Source organism: Electrophorus electricus, chromosome 1 (genome assembly GCF_041902795.1).
Source record: "Electrophorus electricus isolate QZ-2024a chromosome 1, ASM4190279v1, whole genome shotgun sequence".
In the NCBI taxonomy this organism is placed as follows: Eukaryota; Metazoa; Chordata; class Actinopteri; order Gymnotiformes; family Gymnotidae; genus Electrophorus; species Electrophorus electricus.
The window spans coordinates 12,039,195-12,061,664 of record NC_137497.1 but is presented as its reverse complement, the minus strand read 5'-3'; the positions used below and the strand labels follow the sequence as shown (position 1 = coordinate 12,061,664).

Here is a 22,470-nt window from a genome sequence, read left to right as displayed (position 1 = left end):
AAACAAAACTACATCACCCACTGGAACACACAAACACAAGTACAAAGTAAAATGCAGTATTAACTGGCTAAGAAACAGAACACTGTAGCAGACGACCTGCTCAAAGTGACTGATATTAAACACAGAACCATGTTGACAAAGTCCAGACTCAGTTAACACAGCCTGGCGGTCCAGACCAGCCAATATAAGACATCAGTGTAACAAAGACACTGTAGAGAGCTACACTTTCTCAATGAATGTGAAACATTCAACCAAATACATCAAATATACTTTACAAAATTAGAAATGGTCCACCACAACTTTAAGTATCTATGGAACACTGACAAACAGGTCAGTGTGTTAGGAAGGATGAAGTGTTCTGCACTTTCTCACTAATATATATGCACATATATATCATACATATCATACATATATATTTGCACACTGGTCTAGATACTATTAGGCTGTAGGTATCTCATTAGCTAGCACTACTATTAACAGCATCCTCCTTATTCTGTATCAAATGGATTCAAATACATATGAAGGAATCAACATTAGCCACGGTGGCTAATCCCTGATTACTATGTTATTATCCACGTAATCCTCCAGAAGGTTTAATTGAAGTGATTCACCATTTACCCAAGACTTTTATCTAAACAATTATTTAGCTAAACTAAAGCTAACAAATATCTAGAATCACAGATAGTTATATTAATGTTTATGGGGAACTGGATACCAATTCTTTTAATAAGCAAATCAAATTCTCAGAGAATTAATCAACTTTTCGATCTACCTGACACAAAATATCGGATGTGAACACAAATATACACATATAAAAACAGAGATCTTTCCCAATACTAATGAAGCTATTTCTCACAGGAGCAGTTCAGAGTAATCTGCCTTTGACTTGTACAGAAGCCTTGAAACCACCTGTTTCAGAGCCTCTGTTCTGCACGTACAGACTCAAAAAGGCCTCTGACCTTAAGATACCCCATAACATTTTTATATAAATGATTTATTACTTTATTTCTACAATTATCCAGTTCTGCTGCCATTATCTCCAAAGGTAAGGTGCATTATTTATTCATTTTTTTTAAGACAGTGATCTCATTCAAACCACCTGGAGTTCATCACAATAAAACTGTTTCTTTCAGTCCATCTCGTGATGTCCTGGCCTTAGTCCAACACCTGACACAGAGGCCTTCAGAGGCCTTACACTGAAGCCTGCAGAAACCTTTTCTCTACATAATCCAGTTTACTTTACACTCATTCTTCTGTTTACACTATCATTAAGTGCAAAACTTTATTACATTTCTGACTTTATTATATTATTGGTAAGTTATTACACACATTTGGTCCATTGTGCTCTGGAGCCATGTATGTGAGCGGCTAAGAGTGCTAAAAGAGCGCTCACAGCTACAGCTGTTCACTGTGGTTAGAGGAGCCTGCACAGTCTGTCTCAAAGATGGGAACATTAGAGCATCCAACAGTTTCTACACCGCTTGAGTGTCTGGAATTACCTAAATCTCAGCTGTGCTGGGCGTCACACATTCTCCATATAGACAGTCCACAACAAAGCCTTCCATTACTTTGGGCTGCTTTCTTCTTGGTTCAGATGTATCATCTATGTGGTTTTCCTTAGAGAACACCCTAGCTCTCCTATAACGTTCTTCTTCATGCTTGATGACCAATTAACGAGGGCCAGAAAATTGGAAATAACAGAGCCTCTGTCCTCTACAGACATTATAGCACACATACCAGATTCTTTTAGTTCTGCTACTATATACTCAGTGACCTCTGGAGAACAACAGTAGATCATTTCATTCTGTGATCCAATGGAACAGGAAGTAGTTTCTGAGGGCATGCGGTGCTTCTCCAGAAAAAGGCAAAATTTAGTAGTTAAGTTCACAGACTCAAGAAAATTCCCTCTGTTACTGCTGCGTCCTGTCTCTCTGTTACTGCCTGTTACTTACCAACAATTACTGTTCATACATATACACACACAGCAGCAGACATACATACACAGAGCAGCAACCATCACTGGACATACATGCACAAAGAGCACCAACCATTAGGGGATATACACACACAGAGCACCACCCAACACTATACAAACATACATTCAAAGAGGACAATTTAGAATATCCAATCAACCTAACTTCCGTGTTTATGGACTGTGAGAGGAAACCAGAGATCCTGAAGGAAACCTACACAGATAGGGACTGGAACCCAAGACCCTAGTGCTGAGAGAAACAGGGAAACTCAACTCAAATAGGGACTTAAACCCAAGACCCAAGTGCAGACAGAAACTTCACTGAGGGAGGGACTCGAACCCAAGACCCTAATGCTTCTTATTATTATTTCTTTATTTTTTACTACTAGTTGTACTACTAGTTTATTTTTTACTACTGTAAATGTAACTCTTTGTGGTCACAGTGTGGTCATTTAATGAAATGCAGCTAGTTTCACCAGAAATGTATTGTCTGGATCTATATATCTTTGTCCTGCAGTGCCTTATTTTAACTCTGTTAATGTTGCACTACAAGGCAGTTTTGTCATTTCTTTAAAGAAGAGGACAATCACATTTGATAAATTGTGCACCATAATGGTTCCATTTGAGAATGAATTAACAGAAACTCACCTGAGAATCTCCAGTTTACAGTGTGAACTCTTCAGTCCAGCACAGAGCTGCACCATTCCTGAATTCTGCAGGTCATTATTATTCATCTCCAGCTCTCTCAGTGTGTTTTCTGTTTGTAGAACTGATGTGAGAGATTTGCAAGACCCTTCAGTGAGACCACAGCCAGATAGTCTGTAAAAGAGTAAATACAGTAAATAATGTAGTTCAGTCAGAGGATCTACAGACAACACAAAAAGAGTTTATGATAATGAAAAGATATTACTAATTGTATGTGTGTGTGTATGTGTGTGTGTGTGTGTGTGTGTGTGTGTGTGTGTGTGTGTGTGTGTGTGTGCATGCACAAAATATGAGACACAGGTCATGAATGAAGTCCATGTATTTCTCTTCAAACAGAATGGTGCCACTTGATGGAAGAGCTGTCATGATGGTGGCATCACCTGTGTGATGCCATTTCCTGTTTTTGAAATTCCTTCACATGAATAACAGTTTAGGCATTCCAATCTTTACTATTGTCCTATTGTTTATTCATTTTCTGCAACTGCATATGATTCTGATATCAACAATGTCTACAAGTCACAGGAGACTACTGGACCATTCAAAACTTGCTGATGCAGACAACTAACCAAAGCTAAGTGTCTACTAGCTATCTAGTATTTGTGTTTCACCATGACTTCAGTCATTTGTTGCTTGTGTTGAGTGCAGCATGTTCAGATTAATCATTACTGATAAATGTATCTATGAGAAGTGCAGATTAATCATTAGTGAATAATCTACACTTCTCAGTTACATTTATCATTAATCATTAGTGATAAACATATCTCTGGTTACAGGAGACTCTCAGCTTCAGTATGTAAAGTACAGAGCTCTGGTTATACGAAAATAAGGTAATAAAATGTGTTGGGGTAAAGGCCAATCGTTATTCTGTATTTTCATGAGGTGATCTGTGATCTAATTATAATAGGCTTTAAAGCTCTCTGTAGCAGGTGCAGAGAGGTGCAAGACTGTCTGAAAGCATGAATAATGTTTCTGTGGTATCTTAAGGTCAGAGACTTTTTGGGACTCTAAGTGCAGAACTGAGGCTCTGATACAGGCTTCTGTACAAGTCTAAGGCAGATTACTCTGAACTGTTCCCGTGAGAAATAACTTCATTAGTGTTGAAAAAGATCTCTGTTTTTAAAAGACTTGAAAGCCTCTTTGAGAGTTCTGTGGCTAAGTAAGGTTCATTATCTTACCACAAGGGCAGAGTGATACTGACCTGCCACATCATCTTGCAGATGTTTGGTGGTGTGAGTTGAGATCATCTTTTTTTTTAAAAAATCTTCCAATGGGATATAATGGTGTCAAGTTTAACTTGCATAATGATGAATCTCAATTTGCATATATTGAATAATGTATGTTTGAACATAGTGGTGGAGATGTCAAACACTAGTATGTAAAGAAGGTGGGGTGATTATGTAATCACTTCTGAAAACTGTATAAAAATATGTGTTGTGTGGGACTGTTAGACATATTCTGGACTATGCCTCATTTGCAACATTGAGCTCAGAATAAAGATGGGACCGGCTATTCTCTTCAAACGCACCCACACCGTCAGCAGTAGGGTTATCAGCACCAGCTGATAGACGACCCAGAGCTGCGTTGTTCTGTGACCAGGGTCTGAATCCACACACGTGCACCGTTATAGGTAAGCAGAAGTCCTGTTTGAAACATTCTGCATAGGTGGTATTAAGACCTTGTCCACAGAATTTTGTAGTAGGTCTTGGGCGTCTTAAAAGTGCAGACTGAGAATTGACTGATAAAATATAAAAATAGCAAAAAAGAGTAATAGTTAGAAAACCAGCTGGTGAAAATGAAAATGATTTCATAAAAATATTTTTGCAAACGGAAAATGATGAGAAAAAAAGTGCTGAAGAGATAAATGTTAAATGTTGTATGTTCCAGTTGTTTTTGTTTACATGTGGCCACAATGAGTGAAGTAAAGAAAATGTGCAGAGAAGAAAAAGAATAAAGAAGAAGACAGAATAAAAGAAAGAATAAAAGAAGAAAGAGAATAAAAGAGAAGAAAGAGAATAATAGTAGAGCTAAAACAGCACTAAGAGATAAATGTTCAATGTTTTGTCTGTAAAAACGGTTTGTCTTGATGTGGCTATCGTGAGTTGATTAACAAAAATACCGTACAAATATACGACATACCAGCATAACAGTTTTTTTTCAGGTTATAATTAAGATTATTGTGGTATGGTTGTATAGGGCAGAGGTCACTCATTTTAACCACTAAAGGAAGTGAATGGATACGCAGACAGATCTGTTTAAACGTGATTAATATCATCTAATTATAAAATGCGTACACGCAAAATATATTAATGAGGTTTTAGTAATAAATACAATAAAGTAATGGATGGAGGTACAGTATATAAAACCGGTGACAGTTACAGCAGTAGAGAGTGTACATATTACGGACACATTAAAATAGTAGCAGTAGGAGAAGGTGGGATTAAAGTATTACAGGATAAGAATATAAACAATGTGAGTGGCGATTAATAGAATTTTGGAATAGTGTAAAATTTTAATTTAATCAAATAAGTTATGTTTAAGTCAACATATTAATAATTGATGGAATTCAGCGAAGCAAATTAGAAAATAATCATATGGATAGCAATTTGTTAAGTGAGACGCAGGGAGCACGAACACATTTTTGACTTGAGAAAATATATAGAAACTCTGCAGGTGTGGAGCGTTGGCAGTGGCTAGAGTCAATAAATCTTAAATTGTATCAGCTGACTGTCTTAATTTAGATGAAGCTGAGGCTGCATTTCCTCATCTTAGCTTAAGGGAAAGAGTAAGGAGGATTTGGAAAATAATCTGTTGGCTGAAGTGCTTAATTTATTGTTGTCTATCCAAGTGCCTATAAGAGCAACAGTTGGATTGGAGCACTTACTGTGGAAACCGTTTGAACCACTAACATTGATGATGGGAGGCAGCGAAAAGGGTTAAAGATTTTTGTAATGACAGACATGAGGAACAGATGATTATGGCCTTCAGTAGCTCAGAAACTCCACCACACTTTCTGCTCTGCTGTGTGCTGTGTACTGTCTCTCTGTTACTGCTGCTCTGCTGTGTGCTGTGTGCTGTCTCTCTGTTACTGCTGCTCTGCTGTGTGCTGTCTCTCTGTTACTGCTGCTCTGTTGTGTGCTGTGTGCTGTATCTCTGTTACTGTTGCTCTGCTGTGTGCTGTGTACTGTCTCTCTGTTACTGCTGCTCTGTTGTGTGCTGTGTACTGTCTCTCTGTTACTGCTGCTCTGTTGTGTGCTGTGTGCTGTCTCTCTGTTACTGCTGCTCTGTTGTGTGCTGTGTGCTGTATCTCTGTTACTGTTGCTCTGCTGTGTGCTGTGTACTGTCTCTCTGTTACTGCTGCTCTGTTGTGTGCTGTGTACTGTCTCTCTGTTACTGCTGCTCTGTTGTGTGCTGTGTACTGTCTCTCTGTTACTGCTGCTCTGTTGTGTTCAATGTTATGCTTGGGTCATTTGGTATGTTTGGTTCATGTTATTCATTGCCTTATCTTTTGCAATCTTGGTTAGTCTGGTTCTTTACACTGATCATTCTCTACCTGGTTAGTGTTTCTTTATGCTTAATCTAATAATAATTCTTCTGTACTTCAGCAATTCCTCACCTCATTTCAGGCTAAACTTTACTACTACATGGTGTTTGGACTGATAAATAGACTTGTCCTGGGTAAATAAATACTAAACTTTACTACTACATGGTGTTTGGACTGATAAATAGACTTGTATTTGGTGAAATAAATTCAAAATTTTTACCACTGGTGTGTTGTTTGCAGTGTTTTTTGTTTCACTTTACGCTACATGTGCTGCTAGGCTGTTACTAGAGTTTATTTGTCTGATACATTTAGTTCTTTCACAATGAAGAACTCCAGTCACCTGCCCCATCTCACCTGTCCCATCTCACCTGTCCCATCTCACCTGTCTCATCTCACCTGTCCCATCTCACCTGTCCCATCTCACCTGTCTCATCTCACCTGTCTTATCTCACCTGTCTTATCTCACCTGTCTCATAAATTCTTTGATCTCATAACCTACAGTAAATTTAATTACATGCTCAGTTTCTTGTCCCACTCTAGTGTGGTGACTTCAACACACACAGTGTTGTTCCCTCATCTATGTTCCCTGAAAAAGGAAAGCTGAAAAAGAAGCAGCAGCCAGTTTACACACAGCTACTCTATCAGAACCACAGACCCCTGGGTTACTGCACTGGGTGCAGGGGAAGGGGAGGAGGTTAAGACAGGACAGAGCACCACCCATCACTGGACATACATACACACATACATACATACAGAGCACCACCCATCACTGGACATACATACACACATACACACATACAGAGCACCACCCATCACTGGACATACATACACATACATACATACAGAGCACCACCCATCACTGGACATACATACACACATACATACATACAGAGCACCACCCATCACTGAACATACATACACACACAGAGCACCACCCATCACTGGACATACATACACACACAGAGCACCACCCATCACTGGACATACATACACACACAGAGCACCACCCATCACTGGACATACATACACACACACATACATACAGAGCACCACCCATCACTGGACATACATACACACACACATACATACAGAGCACCACCCATCACTGGACATACATACACACATACAGAGCACCACCCATCACTGGACATACATACATACACACACAGAGCACCACCCATCACTGGACATACATACCGAGCACCAACCATCACTGGACATACATACCGAGCACCAACCATCACTGGACATACACACACACATACATACAGAGCACCACCCATCACTGGACATACATACACACATACATACAGAGCACCACCCATCACTGGACATACATACATACATACATACACACACACATACATACAGAGCACCACCCATCACTGGACATACACACATACACACACACAGAGCACCAACCATCACTGGACATACATACATACATACATACACACACACATACATACAGAGCACCACCCATCACTGGACATACATACATACACACACAGAGCACCAACCATCACTGGACATACATACATACATACATACACACACACATACATACAGAGCACCACCCATCACTGGACATACATACATACACACACAGAGCACCAACCATCACTGGACATACATACACACATACATACATACAGAGCACCAACCATCACTGGACATACATACACACGCAGAGCACCACCCATCACTGGACATACACATACACACAGAGCACCACCCATCACTGGACATACACACACACAGAGCACCAACCATCACTGGACATACACACACACACACAGAGCACCAACCATCATTGGACATACACACACATAGAGCACCAACCATCACTGGACATACATACATACATACATACATACATACATACAGAGCACCAACCATCACTGGACATACATACATACATACAGAACACTAACCATCACTGGACATACATGCACATAGAGCACCAACCATAGCTGGACATATACACACACACAGAGCACCAACCATCACTAGACATACATACACACACACACACACACACACACACACAGAGTGCCAACCATCACTGGATATACATACACACGCAGAGCACCAACCATCACTAGACATACATACACACAGAGCACCAACCATAACTGAACATACATGCACATAGAGCACCAACCATCACTAGACATACATAGATACATACAGAGCACCAACCATCACTAGACATACATGCTCACAGAGCACCAACCATAGCTGGACACACACACACACACACACACACACACACACACACACACACACACACAATGTATATATATTCTCTGTCTCTGTTAAAAAAAATACAGAGCTCCTTGCTGAACACTCCTGTGTCTTGACTCAGTGTGGCTTTCTGAGTGTTTGCCAGAGAAACCAGTGGGACATTTGAATTACAGAATGACAGTCATGTGTTGCATTCCAACTGGTAAGAAGACACTGCAGTCATTTTGGAATGCACTGGTCTGCTCTTAAGATAAAGGCTTGTCTGTTCTTTAATGTTGTTGCTGTCAGAAAAGCCATTCCCCAAAGTTCACCATTCAAAATATACTTACAGTACAACCTTTTACCACTGGAAATGAAAACTATTGTTCAGTTTGCTCTGACTGAGAAATACATACACATAATTTGATTAGTTACAGAAGGAGCATCAGTAATAAAAACCTTTAACAATTAAAATTATTAATCCAAAAGATACTTACAGAGCTTGCCTGGTATTTTTCAACACTGGAAGTAATTCCCTCAGTCCTTTATCAGATGGCCTGAATTTCTTCAGCTCAAATTTCTCTTGAATCTCCTCTGACATCAGCAGCACAAACACCAGAGCTGAACACTGTGCAGATGAGAGTGTCTGTGTTGAGAGGTCCCCTGAGTTCAGGAAGGTCTGTATTTCACTTATCAGAGAGATGTCTTTCAGTTCACTCAAGCAGTGGAATAGATTGAAAGTCTTTTCAAAGGATTTTGTTCTCTTGATGGTTTTCTTGATGTAGTTCACAGTCTCCTCTAAACTCTCTTCTTTGATGTCCAGTTCTGGGTGTAGACTTTTCAGGAGCTTCTGATTGGACTCCAGTGAGAGACCGAAGAGGAAACGGAGGAAAAGGTCCAGGTGTCCATTTTCACTCCTCATGGCCTTACCTACTGCTGTCTTGAGCAGATCACACAGTCTGTGTTTTATCATCCACTTAATTTTCTCCAGTGGGGTTTTAAGGAGTGGGTTGCCTTCATCCCTGAATGTTAGGAACACAAATACAGCAGCAAGAAACTCCTGGAAGCTTAAATGCACAAAGCTGTAGATCTTCCCCTCCTGTTTAAAAATTTGTGTACAAATTCCAGAGTACACTGAAGCCTCACAGACATCGATACCACATTCTTCCAGATCTTTCTCATAGAACAGAAGTTGTCCTTTTTGCAGCTGAAGAAAGGCTAACTTTCCAAGCTTCACAATATCAAGCACCTCTGCTCTTTTTGTCTCAGATGAAACTGCATCGTTAGTGCTTTGCTTTGTGTTGTATTTCTTAGTCTTTTGATCTGTGAAAAACAGCAGGAAATGTAGGTACATTTCTGTCAGAGTTGTTGGAGCATTTTTCATGTCTGTACCATCCTTCAGCATTTTCTGAAACACAGTGGCTGAGATCCTGCAGACGACAGGTATGTGACACAAGATATGAAGGCTTCTTGCAGTCTTAATGTGTGATATAATTCTGCTGGCTTGATCTTCATCTCTGATTCTCTTCCTGAAGTACTCCTCCTTCTGTGGGTCATTGAATCCACGGATTTCTGTAACAGGGTTAAAGTATTGGTCATTTATCTTACTGACTGCTGCAGGTCGTGAAGTGATCCAGAGGAGAGCAGAAGGAAGCAGTTCTCCATTTATGAGGTTTGTTATTAGTTTATCAAGAGTAGTCTTTTCAATCACATTAGATACCTTCTTCTGATGAAGATCTAGAAGAATTCTACTTTCATCCAATCCATCCAGTATGAAAAGCAGCCTATGTTTTTCATTTAATATCTCCTTTTCTTCTCCAGAACAGAGCTCTTTATGGAAGTAAAGAAGTAGTTCTGAGAGGCTGTACATTTCATCCTTGATCAAGTTCAGCTCTCGAAATGGGAGGTACATGATGAAATCTATGTCCTGGTTGCACTTCTCTTCAGCCCAGTCAAGAATGAACTTGTGCACAGAGACTGTTTTTCCCACTCCAGCTATTCCCAATGTCAGGACTTTAGTACCTTGCTTCTTTTCAGTAGACTGCACTTTGAAGAGGTCACTGAGTGTGATTGGTGTTTCTTCTGTTTTGGGGTAAAAGTCCTCCACCTGTCTCACTTCATGCTTTGTGTTCACTCCTCCTGTGCATCCTTTGATCATGTAAACTTCAGTGTAAGTGTCTTTTATAGGCACACGATCACATTCTAGTGGAGCCTCCTCATACAACTTCTCAAATTTTTCCTTATATTTTATTTTCATTCTCCTACTACTGAGATCACTTTTTCTTCCACCTGTTAAAAAGTGGGAAGAAAAAGTTGTGATTCATATAAAGTGTGAATAAGGAAAGTGCCTGTTTAGTGTAGTTTCAAAATGTTAACTTTATATCATGTTCTCTCTGAAGTTTGTTTACCACTGTAGAGTAGAATAACTATCAGTAGTAGTAACAAATAAGGAGACATCAAAAAGACTCCAAATGAGAGTCAAAGATTTGATTATTGTTATGAGATGGAACATTCTGTAATGGCTCAGTGAGTCCTTAACTGAATCAAGCTAGATCGTAGTTCTTACTTTCTGCAGCTTTGCTTTGCCTTCTTTCTTTGGTCAGTGCTACCTCCATTAGTTTATAACCACGGAGTGTGTGCAGGGCTTTACTTGTGCACTAACTGTCTTATGTATGCTGGGCTGTAACAGGTTATATATGTCTACCAGTGTTCAGTGTGTTAATGAAGAGGTACTGAAACACTAAGGGAGAGGTGATGTGTCTACCAGTGCTCAGTGTGTTAATTAAGAGGTACTGAAACACTAAGGTAGAGGTGGCGTGTCTACCAGTGCTCAGTGTGTTAATGAAGAGGTACTGAAACACTAAGGGAGAGGTGACGTGTCTACCAGTGCTCAGTGTGTTAATGAAGAGGTGCTGAAACACTAAGGGAGAGGTGATGTGTCTACCAGTGCTCAGTGTGTTAATGAAGAGGTGCTGAAACACTAAGGGAGAGGTGACGTGTCTACCAGTGCTCAGTGTGTTAATGAAGAGGTGCTGAAACACTAAGGGAGAGGTGACATGCCTACCAGTGCTCAGTGTGTTAATGAAGAGGTGCTGAAACACTAAGGGAGAGGTGATGTGTCTACCAGTGCTCAGTGTGTTAATGAAGAGGTACTGAAACACTAAGGTAGAGGTGACGTGTCTACCAGTGCTCAGTGTGTTAATGAAGAGGTGCTGAAACACTCAGGGAGAGGTGACGTGTCTACCAGTGCTCAGTGTGTTAATGAAGAGGTGCTGAAACACTAAGGTAGAGGTGGCGTGTCTACCAGTGCTCAGTGTGTTAATGAAGAGGTGCTGAAACACTAAGGGAGAGGTGACGTGTCTACCAGTGCTCAGTGTGTTAATAAAGAGGTATTTTGTTCTTCATTGTTTGTATTGTTTCTGCTGTGCTGGATGTCAACTAGAGAAGGACTCCCCCCATTATTTGGTTTGTCTCCCCTGAATGAGATTTGTTATGAAAAGAGCATGAATGAACATGATGCGTTTAGGCTGGGGAGAGATTTCTCACTACTATTGTGCTTTAACCTTCACAGTTCTGGTATGTAATAGAATTATTAAAAAAAAAAAGTTTGTGCCGCCTTCAATAAAGATTTAAGTAGCTAGATCTAGGAAACTCCAATTCTTTTAGACTATGTGATTATATTAACAGGTGTAACAACATTGAAGCTGTGCAATAATTTTGAGATTTAATTATTACCTGAACTATAATGTTGTGCAGTATCTGAGGGACTGTTTAATAACTGCAGGCTGACAGAAGTGTATGTAATGTATGTGACATGTGTATGTGAATGATGACAGTAGTGTATGTGGTGTGTGTATGTGAATGATGATAGTAGTGTATGTGATCTATATGAATGATGACAGTAGTGTATGTGATGTGAGTATGTGAATGATGACAGTAGTGTATGTGATGTATGTATGTGAATGACGACAGTAGTGTATGTGGTGTGTGTTTGTGAATGATGACAGTAGTGTATGTGATGTATATGAATGACGACAGTAGTGTATGTGATGTGAGTATGTGAATGATGATAGTAGTGTATGTGATGTGTGTATGTAAATGATGACAGTAGTGTATGTGATGTATGTATGTGAATGACGACAGTAGTGTATGTGACGTATGTATGTGAATGACGACAGTAGTGTATGTGATGTGAGTATGTGAATGATGACATTAGTGTATGTGACGTATGTATGTGAATGACGACAGTAGTGTATGTGATGTGAGTATGTGAATGATGGCAGTAGTGTATGTGACGTATGTATGTGAATGACGACAGTAGTGTATGTGATGTGAGTATGTGAATGATGACATTAGTGTATGTGACGTATGTATGTGAATGACGACAGTAGTGTATGTGATGTGAGTATGTGAATGATGACAGTAGTGTATGTGATGTGAGTATGTGAATGATGACAGTAGTGTATGTGATGTGAGTATGTGAATGATGACAGTAGTGTATGTGATGTGTGTATGTGAATGACGACAGTAGTGTATGTGATGTGAGTATGTGAATGATGACATTAGTGTATGTGATGTGAGTATGTGAATGATGACAGTAGTGTATGTGATGTGAGTATGTGAATGATGACAGTAGTGTATGTGATGTGAGTATGTGAATGATGACAGTAGTGTATGTGATGTATGTATGTGAATGACGACAGTAGTGTATGTGACGTATGTATGTGAATGACGACAGTAGTGTATGTGATGTGAGTATGTGAATGATGACATTAGTGTATGTGACGTATGTATGTGAATGACGACAGTAGTGTATGTGATGTGAGTATGTGAATGATGGCAGTAGTGTATGTGACGTATGTATGTGAATGACGACAGTAGTGTATGTGATGTGAGTATGTGAATGATGACATTAGTGTATGTGACGTATGTATGTGAATGATGACATTAGTGTATGTGATGTGAGTATGTGAATGATGACAGTAGTGTATGTGATGTGAGTATGTGAATGACGACAGTAGTGTATGTGATGTGAGTATGTGAATGATGACAGTAGTGTATGTGATGTGAGTATGTGAATGATGACAGTAGTGTATGTGATGTGAGTATGTGAATGATGGCAGTAGTATATGTGATATTCATGTTGTTTAAAGTTGTAATATAATCTCATGCCTAAAGGTGTGACTGGGTTGAATTTACCTGCTGGAGTTTTAGCAGTCGACAATTCAAATTTGTCTCCACCTGTGAGAGAAGACATCAGAGTAAAGAGCAGAACATATAAAACACAAAACCTACTTTATTAACTGTGAGTCCTATGTGCATTTTTTGGTTGTGACTGCTATGTTTGAAAAGACACTGCATATTTGTTATTATGCATTTTGTAAGTTATACAGTCGGTGCCAAACACATTGTTTATCATTATTGGACTACATTTGTGATTTGCTCATGTTTAAACTGAGACTGACACTTTTCTCATTGTTGCTAATGAACATTTGTTATTCAAAACATATTGTTTGCAATGTTTGTTTATTAATATACCAAATTATTTAGAATTTTGTCTCATTCTACTTTGTAAATTAACTAAGCATTGTTTTCCTCTTCATTCTTTATCTATTGACTTCACTAACAAAACAAAACCAAATGCTATGAGCATATAAAATCCTGAAATAGTGAGTTTAAAAATTGAACATGATTTCACCTGCTTTATTTTCACTGTGTTTGATTCTCAGGGTCTCAGCCAGTTGGTTGTGGTTCATCTTCTTCAGGATGATCAGTGTGATCTCCACAGCTCCATTTGGGCCATATTTCTGCACCATCTTGTCCACAGTGTCAGGTCTGTTAGATTTCTCCAGCTGAGACTTTGGGATACACAGGAAACCTTCCACTCCGTTTTTCAGATGCCACTGGAATATGTTCAGGTCTTCTGTCTCCAGGTCATTTAAAGTGAAGAGAAGCTGTTCTTTGTCCATCCTGCAATGTGAAGAAGGGCAACAGTCCGGTTTACTGAAGGTTCACAAACGTTTTATATTCACAGTGCAGGGATGTAGAGAGAAGTGAATGTGAGTGTGTTGGGTGAAGAGTGCTGTGTGAGTGACAGAGAGGAGTGAATGAGAGTGTGTTGGGTGAAGTGTGCTGTGTGAGTGACAGAGAGGAGTGAATGAGAGTGTGTTGGGTGAAATGTGCTGTGTGTGTGATGTAGAGAGGAGTGAATGAGAGCATGTTGGGTGAAGTGTGCTGTGTGAGTGACAGAGAGGAGTGAATGTGTGTTGGGTGAAATGTGCTGTGTGTGTGATGTAGAGAGGAGTGAATGTGAGTGTGTTGGGTGAAGTGTGCTGTGTGAGTGACAGAGAGGAGTGAATGTGTGTTGGGTGAAGTGTGCTGTGTGAGTGACACAGGAGTGAATGTGATTGTGTTGGGAGAAGTGTTGTGTGAGGGATGTGGAGAGGAGTGAATGAGAGCATGTTGGGTGAAGTGTGCTGTGTGAGTGACAGAGGAGTGAATGTGATTGTGTTGGGAGAAGTGTTGTGTGATTGATGGAGAGAGGAGTGAATGAGAGTGTGTTGGGTGAAGTGTGCTGTGTGAGTGATGTAGAGAGGAGTGAATGTGAGTGTGTTGGGTGAAGTGTGCTGTGTGAGGGATGTGGAGAGGAGTGAATGTGTGTTGGGTGAAGTGTGCTGTGTGAGTGACAGAGAGGATTGAATGTGTGTTGGGTGAAGTGTGCTGTGTGAGTGACAGAGAGGAGTGAATGTGTGTTGGGTGAAGTGTGCTGTGTGAGGGATGTGGAGAGGAGTGAGTAAAGTGTTGATGTGTGTTCACTGGGTTTTACCTGTTTGTCATCTCTCACTACCACTGTGTGGGTCTGTTATGAAAACACTGATAGTCTGAGGTCATACAGTCTGCTTGTTTTACTCTGAATACACATATTTAAATTCACATTTAAATTAGTGGGGCAGTTATTGATGATCTGCCCATCACTAATGTCACATAACTATAATAGATAATTTATTTTTACACAAATGGCACCATGGACATTGAAATGCCCATCAGTGACCACAAGATGGCAGTATAGAAACACATTTACAGACAGAAAAACATTGATTATGAAACAGCCTTACTGGTGGGGAAGGAGTTAATAGGCTTTCACAATTAAGAAAAAGCATTGGAATGTTACTGAATAAGATGTGAAATCCCAGGTAATACAATGAGATGATTTTCAAAGTTGTGTGATACACAAAATCAAACTTTATATTCAGTTATCAGAGAACAGGCCTGTGAGGGTGAGATGGGAGTGATCAGAGAACAGGCCTGTGAGGGTGAGATGGGAGTGATCAGAGAACAGGCCTGTGAGGGTGAGATGGGAGTGATCAGAGAACAGGCCTGTGAGGGTGAGATGGGAGTGATCAGAGAACAGATGGGAGTGATCAGAGAACAGGCCTGTGAGGGTGAGATGGGAGTGATCAGAGAACAGACCTGTGAGGGTGAGATGGGAGTGATCAGAGAACAGACCTGTGAGGGTGAGATGGGAATGATCAGAGAACAGACCTGTGAGGTTGAGATGGGAGTGATCAGAGAACAGACCTGTGAGGTTGAGATGGGAGTGATCAGAGAACAGACCTGTGAGGGTGAGATGGGAATGATCAGAGAACAGACCTGTGAGGTTGAGATGGGAGTGATCAGAGAACAGACCTGTGAGGGTGAGATGGGAATGATCAGAGAACAGACCTGTGAGGTTGAGATGGGAGTGATCAGAGAACAGACCTGTGAGGGTGAGATGGGAATGATCAGAGAACAGACCTGTGAGGGTGAGATGGGAGGCGACCCACAGACTGCTGCTGGAAGGAGAACCAACCAACATGGAGGACCAGATGTGACAGGGATACAGACACCGTCCACCCCTATACCCAATCAACATGGAGGACCAGATGTGACAGGGATACAGACACCGTCCACCCCTATACCCAATCAACATGGAGGACCAGATGTGACAGGGATACAGACACTACACTGCCATACGCCCAATCAACATGGAGGACCAGACTGTATGTGTATGTGTATGTGTAATCAGACTGTATGTGTAGTACTGTAGACTGAGGTATGACCTGCACAATACTAATGGATGAGCGTTACAGTGCATTTGCACTGTTCTGGTGCAGACACACAGCACACAGCCCACCCAATACACAACACATAGCCCATGGGCCAGATTCACAATACACAACACAACTAACAGCCTGTGGGTCTGACAGCCCAGTGACACTCAAACTGATTCAACAAAATAATATATAAAAATTATGTATTCTTACTCAAATTCACCACAAATTCAATGAGACAGTTTAATGAAAATGTGAAACAGTGCCCCCCTATTACTTTCAAACATTGGAATTGTTCCCCTGACTGGTGTTTTCTCTTGGTTGTCCACGACCAATCTTAAGCAACATTCAACTGAAACACAGCAGCAATAAACAGGTTCATCCACATTATTTCAGAGGTTGCATGTGTTTATCAAAAAGAAGTAGTAGTTACAAGTAAAAAATGTTGATCTTGAACACAGGAAATTTAACCCAGAAACAAATATGTGAGGAAGTATGTAAACATGTAATGAAAATGTTTGTGGCTCTGTTATAGGTGTCTGTGTGAAATCGACCCTTGGTACAATAGTTATGAAAATCTGACAATTGTGATGGAGTTACCCAGTAAGAAAACTGATTTATCGAGGATTTAATAAGGATTCATTTGTTCACACACATTTACAGACACTCTTCTCCAGAGTGGCTTACACAGTATGTGTGCACCCTGTGACAGTACGTGTGCACCCTGTGAATCAAATGCAAGATGTAGGTGTTACTAGCACCATAATTTCTTTACTTAAGTTCAGAGCCTTACCTGAGTTACAGGAGACCACACAACCAGCAGAGTCTTGGTAAATGTCTTAGTTTATCTGTTATGGTGCATCTTTGCAGACCTGTAGAAAACAACAGAGAAAATCTGTATGAAGATTTCAGAAAGTGTTAGTGTCTTGAGGGGGATCAAAAGACTGTACGTTATATCCAGTATATACACACACATACAGAGAGTAAAGACAGTTATATATCATATACAGTATATACACACATACAGACAGTAAAGACAGCTATATCTCATATACAGTATATACACACATATAGACAGTAAAGACAGCTATATATCATATACAGTATACACACATACAGACAGTAAAGACAGCTATATATCATATACAGTATATACACACACATACAGACAGTAAAGACAGCTATATGTCATATACAGTATACACACACATACAGACAGTAAAGACAGCTATATATCATATACAGTATACACACACATACAGACAGTAAAGACAGCTATATATCATATACAGTATATACACACATACAGACAGTAAAGACAGCTATATATCATATACAGTATATACACACATACAGACAGTAAAGACAGCTATATATCATATACAGTATATACACACATACAGACAGTAAAGACAGCTATATATCATATACAGTATATACACACATACAGACAGTAAAGACAGCTATATCTCATATACAGTATATACACACATACAAACAGTAAAGACAGCTATATATCATATACAGTATACACACACATACAGACAGTAAAGACAGCTATATATCATATACAGTATACACACACATACAGACAGTAAAGACAGCTATATATCATATACAGTATATACACACATACAGACAGTAAAGACAGCTATATATCATATACAGTATATACACACATACAGACAATAAAGACAGCTGTACATCAAATACAAGTATATACATACAGACAGTAAAGACAGCGGAATGTAATGCAGTATGTACATTACAGTAAAGACAGCTGTATGTCAGATACACATATAAACACACAGACAATAAAGACAGGTGTATGTCGTATACAGTATAAACATACATAAAGACTATAATGACAGCTGTATGTCACATACAGTACATACATACAGACAGTAAAGACAGCTGTATGTCATATACAGTATAAACATACATAAAACTATAATGACAGCTGTATGTCACATACAGTACATACATACAGACAGAAAGACAGCTGTATGTCTTATACAGTATATACACACAAACAGACAATAAAGACAGCTCTATGTCATAACGTATACACACACAAACCGATAGTAATGGTACCTGTAGGCCATACATTATACATACGGACAATAAAGACAGCTGAGTGTCATATACAATATATACACACAGACAATAAACATAGCTGTTTGTCATATACAGTATATACATACAGACTGTAAAGACAGCTATGCAATAAACATAAATACAGACAGTAATGGTAGCTCTATGTCATATACAGTATATACATCACACATCCTGACAATAAAGACAGTTGTATGTCATATACTGTATATAAACATATAAAGACAATAGAAGACAGCTGTATGTCATATACAGTATATACATACATACAGACAATAAAGACAGCTGTATATCATATACAGAATATACATCATACATATAGACAGTAAATACAGCTGTGTCACAGTATATCCACACATACAGACACTAAAGACAGCTGTATGTCATATGCATTATATACACAGACAGTAAATACAGCTGTATGTCAAATACAGTATATATGTACAGACAGACAATAAAGCCAGGTGTATATCATATACAGTATATACATGCATACAGACAATAAAGACAGCTGTATGTCATATACAGAATATATTTATAGATAGTAAAGACAGCTGTATGTCATATACTGTATAAACATACATGATTTTCTGGATATATGGCTTGTACTTTGAATTACATCTATGGACTATGTGTGTTCTCTAATAAACTGCATTCCCCATACTGTCTCCGCTTGCGCTCAGAACATTTCAAAGACATATGGAAAGTTCACATAAATTTCTAAAGAGGGACTCTCAGAACTGTTCAGGTTGCGGAACCTGTTAGATTCACTGAGGGAAACTGTGGATTCATAGTCCACACAATCAAATATCTTGTAGGATTCATTAGAATTAATAAAGAATATTTTTCTTATTTGAGTTTGGTCTTGTTGCAACACTTTGTACAGGAAAGGTTCAAATCCAGTAGTCCAGGTATGTGGACTTTCCTGCAGATCTAGGTATTCTTGGATGTGAATTTGTCCTTAAGTTCATTCTGAACTTGTCCAGAATGCAGCAGCATGACTGGTCTTCAATTTTCTGAAGTATACATTACTCCACTGCTGTGCTCCTTTCATTGACTTCCAGTAGCTGCACGCATCAGATTTAAAGCCTTGATGCTTGCCTACAAAGTCAAAAATGGACCAGCCCCTTCATACATGAGGTCAATGGTCCTCGATTCGTACCTTGAGTACTTCGAATCTCAAGTAAGGTTTGGCTTGAAATACTGTGCTTCAGGTCTCATGGAAGACAAGCAACTAGACTATTTTCTGTCCTAGCTCCAAGATGGTGGAATAAACTCCCACTTGCTGTCCGGACAGCAGAGTCCCTTGCAGTCTTCAACCACAGACTGAAGACCCATCTATTTGTGGAATATTTAAATGAGAACTGACCCTGCTCCTATATTGACTGAGTAAATTAGTACTTATTGTAGGGTATTGTTTATTACACTGATGTTGTTTAACAAACCCTAGCACTTATTGTGTATTACACTTATCATTGTTTAAGATAGACCTTATGTATTTTGCACTTGTAGGCATCAGCAGTGATCCCTGTTTTCTAGATCATTGGTATCTTGGACTCTAACCTACTGTACGGGCTAGGATGTTTTCTATGAGTAAATGACAAAGCAATTTTGCAAGTCATTCTGGATAAGAGCATCTGCTAAATACTATAATTACTGTAAATGTAAATATGATAGGCTTTCTGAATCTGGCCACATGGTTGGTTTTAGGAATCTGGCCGTATTATTGGTATTAGGAATCTGGCCATATAATTGGTATTAGGAATCTGGCCGTATGACTGGTTTTAGGAATGTGGCTAATGATTGGTATTAGGAATCTTACTGAAAGCCATAATTAATTACAGAGAGAAATACACAAGATTACAGCAATATCTATGAAGCATAGGAGCAGTGTTACCTTTACTGTTCAGTCTATAAGTCTTCAGGAAGAATGTCTGGATCTGTCTTCATCAGGATGTCCAGATTAATTAATTGTCAACACACTCACTTTAGCTACTGTTTCACTACTGAATTTTCACTACTGTAGCAACATAACTGACCAATTGTTGATCATAACTGTTTATTACTACTATAAACACACCTGTACACACACTGTCTATTTCTTCACTGGAGTCCACCTGTAAACATGCTCTGTTTCTTCACTGCAGTCCATCTGTACACACACTCTCTGTTTCTTTCCTGTTATGATCTGAATGATAATCTAGTTGCACCTTTTTTTTCTCTTTAGAAGGAGCCAAACCAGTATGAGCACATTTCAGTCCCATAACATCCCAAGAGTGGAAGAACAAGTCTTGTTGTGAATATCATATCTCCCTCCATGTGTGTGTTTATACCATATGTCCATCTGTGTGTGCGTGTTGGGAAAAGAAGGAAGACACTAGAGCAGACATGGTGAGAACAGAAGACACAGGAAGACATGGAAGCAGATGCAGAAAACAAGAGAGAAACAACCATGATCACAGAGACAGACACAAATACAAATATGTAAACACCATGAATACTGTAAGAGGTGTATCAACACTGCGGGTGTTAACATCACTGTACAAGTGTTTAGATAACATTGGATGGGCAAAGTTAGCACTTCAGGTCACTACACTAACAGTGTAGGTTTTAATTCATACTGGGAATTTTTCTGTTTAAGTTCTGTTTGGAACTGAGACACAACCACTTGTCATCACCAGAAACCAGTTTAGCTGCTTGAAAAGAATGAAACACTTTCTATCAACATGTGTTGTGTGAGACAGGGAGAGATCCATCATGGTGTATGGCTATGCAATATACAGTATAAACATAAATACAGACAGTAATGGTAGCTCTATGTCATATACAGTATATACATCACACATCCTGACAATAAAGACAGTTGTATGTCATATACTGTATATAAACATATAAAGACAATAGAAGACAGCTGTATGTCATATACAGTATATACATACATACAGACAATAAAGACAGCTGTATGTCATATACAGAATATACATCATACATATAGACAGTAAAGACAGCTGTGTCACAGTATATCCACACATACAGACACTAAAGACAGCTGTATGTCATATGCATTATATACACAGACAGTAAATACAGCTGTATGTCAAATACAGTATATATGTACAGACAGACAATAAAGACAGGTGTATATCATATACAGTATATACATGCATACAGACAATAAAGACAGCTGTATGTCATATACAGAATATATTTATAGATAGTAAAGACAGCTGTATGTCATATACTGTATAAACATACATGATTTTCTGGATATACGGCTTGTACTTTGAATTACATCTATGGACTACGTGTGTTCTCTAATAAACTGCATTCCCCATACTGTGACTCTGTCTCCGCTTGCGCTCAGAACGTTTCAAAGACATATGGAAAGTTCACATAAATTTCTAAAGAGGGACTCTCAGAACTGTTAAGGTTGCGGAACCTGTTAGATTCACTGAGGGAAACTGTGGATTCATAGTCCACACAATCAAATATCTTGTAGGATACATTAGAATTAATAAAGAATATTTTCCTTATTTGAGTTTGGTCTTGTTGCAACACTTTGTATAGGAAAGGTTCAAATCCAGTAGTCCAGGTATGTGGACTTTCCTGCAGATCTAGGTATTCTTGGATGTGAATTTGTCCTTAAGTTCATTCTGAACTTGTCCAGAATGCAGCAGCATGACTGGTCTTCAATTTTCTGAAGTTCACATTACTCTACTGCTGTGCTCCTTTCATTGACTTCCAGTAGCTGTACGCATCAGATTTAAAACCTTGATGCTTGCCTACAAAGTCAAAAATGGACCAGCCCCTTCATACAGGAA

General features: G+C 39.2%; 1 protein-coding gene across 2 annotated transcripts; it reads right to left on the bottom strand.

Moving 5' to 3' along the window:
- Positions 1–2,616: 2,616 nt before the first annotated feature.
- On the bottom strand, positions 2,617–20,811 carry LOC113569096 (NACHT, LRR and PYD domains-containing protein 3-like). Of its 2 annotated transcripts, XM_081723804.1 has the most exons (6): positions 20,547–20,811; positions 17,328–17,406; positions 14,143–14,414; positions 13,644–13,685; positions 8,942–10,733; positions 2,617–2,791 (listed from the first exon to the last, which is right to left on the bottom strand). In XM_081723804.1, the coding sequence occupies exons 3-6, from the start codon at positions 14,411–14,413 to the stop codon at positions 2,617–2,619; spliced, it is 2,280 nt and encodes a 759-aa protein (XP_081579930.1). In that variant the 5' UTR covers position 14,414; positions 17,328–17,406; positions 20,547–20,811. The 2 variants fall into 2 exon arrangements, with proteins under 2 accessions (XP_081579930.1, XP_081579881.1); XM_081723755.1 differs by lacking the exons at positions 17,328–17,406; positions 20,547–20,811 and adding an exon at positions 15,271–15,591.
- Positions 20,812–22,470: the final 1,659 nt, after the last annotated feature.